This window comes from Gracilinanus agilis, chromosome 4 (genome assembly GCF_016433145.1).
Source record: "Gracilinanus agilis isolate LMUSP501 chromosome 4, AgileGrace, whole genome shotgun sequence".
Classification (NCBI taxonomy): Eukaryota; Metazoa; Chordata; class Mammalia; order Didelphimorphia; family Didelphidae; genus Gracilinanus; species Gracilinanus agilis.
Window position 1 is genome coordinate 39792908 of NC_058133.1, and position 7129 is coordinate 39800036.

General features: G+C 39.5%; 1 protein-coding gene across 1 annotated transcript in view; it reads right to left on the bottom strand.

Annotated features, from left to right (window-relative positions):
• The window catches only part of DNAI3 (dynein axonemal intermediate chain 3), a 69201-nt gene extending 62840 nt beyond the window's left edge, over positions 1–6361 (bottom strand). The window contains exons 1-2 of the mRNA XM_044674843.1: positions 6221–6361; positions 4432–4679 (exon numbers count right to left, since the gene is read on the bottom strand). Of these exons, the coding sequence (XP_044530778.1) occupies positions 4432–4679; positions 6221–6361 (389 nt within the window). The remainder of the gene's footprint in view (positions 1–4431; positions 4680–6220) is intronic.
• Positions 6362–7129: the final 768 nt, after the last annotated feature.

Below are 7129 nucleotides of genomic sequence, written 5' to 3' on the forward strand. Positions count from 1 at the left end.
AAAAAAGAAAAGAAAAGATAAACTCATTTAACTAATAAGCAAAAGAAAATTTCATACTGGATACATCCAAAAATATATTTCTAATTCTATACCTTGAGGTCATTACCTCTCTTTCAAAGGGTCAGTTGCTTGTTTCATTATCAGTCCTCTGGAATCTTAGTTAGTTATTGTATTTATATCATTCTTATATTTTATTAAATATTATATTTATTATATCATAATTTATATGATTCTTAAGGCTTTCAAAGTTGAATGTCTCTACATTGTTGTTGATGTATAAAATTTTACCCTACTTCTGCTCAATTCACTGTGCTTCAATTCATACCAATCTTCTCAGGTTTCTCTCCAACTTTGCCTCTAGTCATTTCTTACAGCAAAATAATATTCCATTACATTCATAGACCATAATTTGATTAGCCATTTCCTAGTTAATGGACAGCCTCTAAATTTCCAGTTCTTTACCACCACAAAAAAAAGAAGCTCCTATAAATATTTTTAAACGTGTAGTTTCTTGTCCTCATTCTGCAATCTCTTTGGGGCATAAGCCTAGTAGTGATATAGTTGGCTCAAAGCATAAGCCCAATTGAAAGATTAACACTTTCCAAAACTGGGAATCTGCCTGCCAAGACTGACTCAGGAAGTATAAACTACATAACAAAACTATATAAACTACAAAATGCTTTTCACAGAAATAAAGTCAGATCAAGGAATTGCCTTCCAGAATCCTATTCTCAGCTCCACATTAATCTCCTAATTAATCTTGATTGCTCAAATTATTCCTCACTCTAATCCATCCTCCAGAGAGCTATCAAAGGAACTTCTTTTTGTTATTTAATAAAGTTATTTATGTTAAATGTATCAAAATTCATTAGGACTTTTCAAATAATTAATGTCCTAAAAAGAATTTTGACATCATAAATGTGATTAACAACTCTGAGTGTGTTATATTCTTTAGTTATAGCATCTATATAGCACTAATCTTTGTATCCTAGCTAAATTTATTTTCCCCTTTGAAAGTAAAACCACTGTAGCATCTAAAAAGCAATCATTTTGTTTCTTCTTATACTTACTTTCTTTCTTATTATTATTACTCTTGTCAAAGAATACTAAAGCAACTAGGAACACTTGCTTGACCCCTGGTCTTATTAGAAAGGCTTTTAACTTTTCTTTATGTGAAATGTTTGCTCTGGGATTTCAGTAAATATTACTTACTCTATTAAGGAAAATTTCATTTATTCATATGATTTCTAGAGGCCCTACTGAAAATAGTTGATTTATTTAACAAAAACCTTCAAGAGCAGCAAATATAATCATATGGTTTAACATTTATATTAACAACATACCATATAAATAATCTTCTTCTTGATGAAAAAATCTGTATTCTTAGCACAAATACAATGTGCATGATTTTTCTAATATCTTATTATAGCCTGTTGTGAGGGTTTATTTAATAATTTATTTAGCAATAGTTTGTATGGACCTAGCAGGAAGGCCTGGAGGATTCCAAGATAGAATGAAGGAGCAGGAAGTAGGACTTGTGCTCTGAGAGGGACTCCATTAGTGGTTGGCACAAACCGTTGCTAGCCCTGGGAGATCTCAGAGTTAAGGAAACCCTGCATCCTGATTCCCTGGGATCCTGAGTGGTGGTGGCTTTCAGCAAGTGGACAAGACCTGCAGAGCTGCACCAAGAGGAGGAGGAGTTTGGGATCTGGTGGACAGCATCTCAAGCACACACTCTCTACTTGGGGTACCTTGGACCACCTTGGCTCTTGGCTTCCTGATCATCTGTGGATTACCGTGAGAACCCAAAGCCACCCCCAGGCCCTTTAGCTGTGCTGGTCAAACCTAGCTGGAACCAGGTTTGAAGCAGCCTCCCAGAGACTCCAGTGCTGTTCCTTTGGGCCCTGCCTGCTTAGGTCACTAAGATTAGAGAAGTCAAATCCTTCCCTTGCCCTGTAGTTTTGCCCTTTAGGTTTTAGTGTAGAATCCCCTATCCCACATTTATTTAGTTAAACATAATTAAAACTGTTAAAACCTTTTACCTTGTCTGCTGGTTTCAAAGACTCTGGCCTAGTGGTGAGCTGAGTGACAGTTTGCCAACAGCCATTCTTGACAGTTAGCAGCAGCTTAGCTGTGTCTCTGGTCTACCTATCCTGGTCTCATCTCTCCATCAACCCAGTATGTGTACCCTCAACCATTTAGATTATATTTTAGCATCCCTGGTGCCCCATCTTTTTTTTACAAGCCCAATGATATTGGATTTTAAATGTTTTTTCACACAATGATAAATCTAAAGAATTAGAAGCATATTCATTTTGCATAGATAGGCTGAGCCAATATAATAAAAATGATAACCCTACCCAAGTTAACTTATTTATTAAGTGCCATGCAAATCATATTACTAAATTATTTATTTCACCTATTGTGATCATTGTATCTTTTTAGGGAGTAAGAATGAACTCCATAAACATGCCTGTCAAAGATACCTGCTATGGTTACTTCCAATTTTTTTTTATTCATACCAGTTTTCAGCTGGTTTTAGAATTCAGTACAAATTATTGATCAAAATGAAATAGGTTCTCAATTCTGCTTCACTTCCTTTTCTCTAACTGTATCTTCAGAGAAGACTCCTTGTCCCACTTTATTGGTGCCTGGTTCATAATAGGTGATTAATAAATTCCAAAAACTGATTTAACAGTGCAAAGGAAGGCTCAGATAGCTCAATAGCCCGAGCTACTCAAAGTATAACCAGGCTAAAACAGCAACTCATATTCCGTGAGTTATAAATGGATCTGCAGTTGATCAAACTTCAGAGATGTCCACATTCAGAGATGCTCTCCACCCTCAAAGAGATGTTATTAGGCATCAAGATGATAATAATATTCTTTCAGGTACATCAGGCTTTCCTGAGCAAGCCTCAATAGATTCCTTAAATGTCCAATTGCCCAAGTTATTCTCCAACCTTGGAATTTTCCTCTTCTCTATCTGGTTTCCAAAATTCTTTTAGATGAGAAATCTCTGTCCATTGACTTGGTCTGGTACCACTGTTGTTGTTCAATCATTTCAGTTGTGTACAACTCTTTTAGGACTCCATTTGGAGGGATTTTTTTTTGGCAAAGATAATGGAATGATTTGCCATTTCTTTTCCTACCTCATTTTATAGATGAGGAAACTAAGGCAATTGGCTTAGGTGACTTGTCTGTGGCCACACAGATAAAAATCTAAGACAAGATTTGAACTCAGGAAGATGGATCTTATTGACTCTGGGCCTAGCACTCTATCCACTTTTTCACATGGATACACCTGGCTTTAAAATAAATGAAGGCAGAAAAGAGATTTAATATGAACAGTCAGGAATATTCCACTGACCTTGATGACTGACCCAAAGAATTTGCATTGTGAGGCCCTGGATGCTCTGTTTGTCCTGGTCATTACAATGACATACAGGCTATTTTTGAGTTTGGCATTAGAAAGTGCAGTGACGAAGCCTTCGCATCTGAGTAATAATTAGAACAGCTTCATTTCCAAGAGACCAAACCTAAATATTTGCATTATTTTCCCATTCTAGATTTAAGGAATTATAAACAAGAGTTGCTTTTAATTTTTATTTCTCTTGTCCCCACCCCACCCCCATTTCTTCCTTGCTATAAATAATAGAAGCATTTGAAGAAGCAACAAAGAAAATAGAGGAGAAAGAAGAGTAGATAAGGGAAGAGTCAGAGAAAGAGAACCTGGGAGAACATGCCTGAACAGTTTGAGCTGAAGCCTCATGAAACAGGTATGAGTTATATCCAAGTTTTCCTTCTCTCCCCTGATCTTTTTCCTGTTAAAAAAATTTTTATCTGAGGATTAAAACTCAGTGAGAAAGGACACTTGAACAAAAGATGTTTGCTTAGCAATGGTTTGTCCAAACAGCTTCCTCTGGCCTTAGATACTTATTCAGAAGCCCAACACTGGCCCTTGGCTTTGTGTTCTGGAGATTCTACAACTCCTCTCCCTTAAGGCAGTGGAATTGTTGAGGTTGACAGACCTATTGAATATGTGCCATTCCTCAGAAGACAGAGGAGGACAAGCTTCTAAAAAGGACTTAGCCACAGTATGGGAGAGCCAGCTTTTATTCCTGGTCCCTTCTCTTCTGGTTGTCTGATCCTTGAAACTCTGTGAATCACATTTTCTCTTCAGGAAAGTGTGGACAATATATGATGTGTGTTCAGGCAGGGAATGGGACTGTATCATTTCATTTCTTTAGATCCCTTATAACTATGAAATTAATATTTCTCAGCTGAGTGGAGGAGAAACCACACTAGAACTGGATTTCCAGCATGTAGGGTTTGGTCCTCTATCAACTCAGAAATCTTAGAGGCAGAGACATTGGTTGGAGCCAGGAGAAGACAGAAACTATGATGTTTGCAAAGGCCCCTGAGTCCATACCACCTGGGAATTATAAAGCTCAGGAGCAGAGCAGTTGGAGTTCCCAGATCACTCCAGGTGGGCTGAAGGGGTGAGTCTGGAGACAGATGCAAAGGGAGTGTCAGCAAATCCTCTCTACCCACAATGTTGGAAGGACCACTCTGAGGCTGGCCCTGCACCTTCCTGGAGACTGTTTGGGGCATGGGCAGCAGGGATGCCCCTTTGGACTCTGTGGATTCAGCCCTGTTCAGCAGGGTGCTAGGAGAATGCTAGGAAAATTGTCAAAAACAAAGGTTGGATTCTGCATGAACAAATTGCTGGTTGAGCAAGAGCTATTCAGTCCTTCATTCCTGTCTGATTTGTCAACCTGGCCCTGTGAACCAGCTGTCCATGGGGTTATCTTGGCAAAGATACTGGTGTGGTTTGCCATTTCCTTCTCTAGTGAATCGCCTTTTGTCAGCTGAAGTTCACTATCACCAGGACAAGGCAGTGATTCTTGAGTAAGTTGAGCTAATTCATAAAGAGGTTAAAGCTAAACTTTTGAATCGGGAAAGCAGAAAAAGGAGTAAGACTAGCAGCGTCTGAATGACCTTTAAAGAGCCTTTGAGAAATTATCTCACTTGAGATCCACAACAACCCAGAGATTGCTCTTGTGTCCATTGCACAGATGAGGAACCTAAGGGTCAGAGCTGTCAAGTCAGAGGTTACCAGCTATGACATGTAACTCTCTGGATATGAGCCCAGCTTCTCCTGACTCCAAGTCCAACCCTATGGCCATAAGACCTCAACAAGTCCCATGTTAAGGGACGGCATGTCTTGTCACTTTCCCCTGTTTCCATTGCTGGCCTAGAATGGCCAGATTCTGACTACTCCAAATCTAAAACAAATGGGAAGAGTCTCCTTGCACTTTTCCACATTATCTACTGGGAACTACATCTTATAATGTCAGGGTTGATACCAACGGTAGCCTGTCCTACAGATCTGACACAATGAAGGCTGATTTGACCCAGGCTGTGGAATGTTCCCAGGAGAAAAGATCCACAGACTAACCACATTGGACCAGAAACCCTAAGAAAACATCTACAAACCAGGCAGAAAGAATCCTTGGTGACCTCCAGAGACAGGGAGGATGATTGTCTCCACTCCTGGCCTCATTTGCTGGCTCCCAGGAAAGCCTCTAACATTCTTTGCAACTCAACTATTGCCATAAGAGTTGAGTTCTGCACCACCCCAGAGCCCTCACCTAGAGTGCCTGAAGGAAGCCAGAGCCTCAGTCATTTTTAGATCAGCTAGTGAGATTAGTGCTGGAATACTCTCATGAGATCAGAATTTGAGGCTCTTAGTCCCTGTTGTGAGGCATGAGACTTCCAATAGTTATGGGGATTTTTTTGGTAGAGAATTCAGATTTCTTTGATCTAATAATCTCTCCTAGGGATGAAATTCCTTGTACCAATGTGTATCTACAATAATTTATAGTCTTGGTGAGATCCATATGTGACTCTTAGTACTATATTAAGTAATGATTATTATTGCCATTATCAATATCATTATTATTTGCCATTGCCAGTTCTCTGTTTATTAAAATCATTCCACAAATTCAGAGCATCCTCTCTTCTGTTATCATTCATCTCACTCACCTATGTTGCTGCCTTTGAAGACTGCTCAAATTCTGCATCTTGATTTCTGAGTGGCTCCACTGCATTTACAAGTGAGTCATGGCATCAGCTGAGTCCATGCAGACCCCCAAATGTCTGTTAGAAAAGAGGAAATAAGAACTGATGATAAACCAATGGGCCCAACAGATTCTAACCTCCACTACCAAGTCTGTGGTGGTGGTAGCTATCGTTGGCTTGTGCTGTATTGTCTTGGAAAATCCTGCTGAACAGGTTGGCAGGAAAGAATAAAGGTGAGTGGAGTCTCTGGACTCTGGGAGCCTACTTTTGCAGGACATTATGCCATAGCTTACAGTTGCTACCAGGCATGACTGAGACCAAATGGAAGTTTAAAAATTGGCCCCTGATTTTCTATTGCCTTGTAATCAGTCAAAAAACATTCATTAACTGCCTACTATGGGCTAGAAACTATGCCACATGCTGTGTTTGTAACTGATCTGTGACTCCTGCAGTGTAGAGACTTTCTCTTCCCAAGTAAATAAGTAATTTCCCTATTCTTTCAGGTCTTAGAAAGTTTCTTGAGGGTTTGGAGAGAGAAGTACACAGGGATGTAATGACTTGCCCAGGATCACATAACTGATATGTATGTGTCCACGGTTCTTTTAGAAGCCATTGCCTCCTTGCCCTACTAACCCTGTCATGATACTCTCCTTTGGGCTACTATTTATTCTCTATACTCAGACTTCTGAACTTGGTCTAAATCTTTTGAAGCATTGAATGTGGCTGACTGTGTTCAGAAAGGTGACATCTCCATGCAAGCCTACAGGTCTCGTCGATCTTGTTTACCACCTTTACCATTAATCTTACCCCATAAATCTAATTTCACATTGTTCTGATTGAACTTAATGCATGCATTCCTCTGTCCCTAGCAATGGGATATTGGATAAAGGAGGATTGGGTATGTTGTGAGGAAGATTAATTTAGTATTAGTGTTGGACCTAGCAGGAAAGGCTGGAGGATTTGAAGATGGAATGAAGGAGCAGGAAGTGGGGTTGGGACTCTGAGAGAGACTCCATTAGTGGTTGGGACATAACTGTTGCTAACCC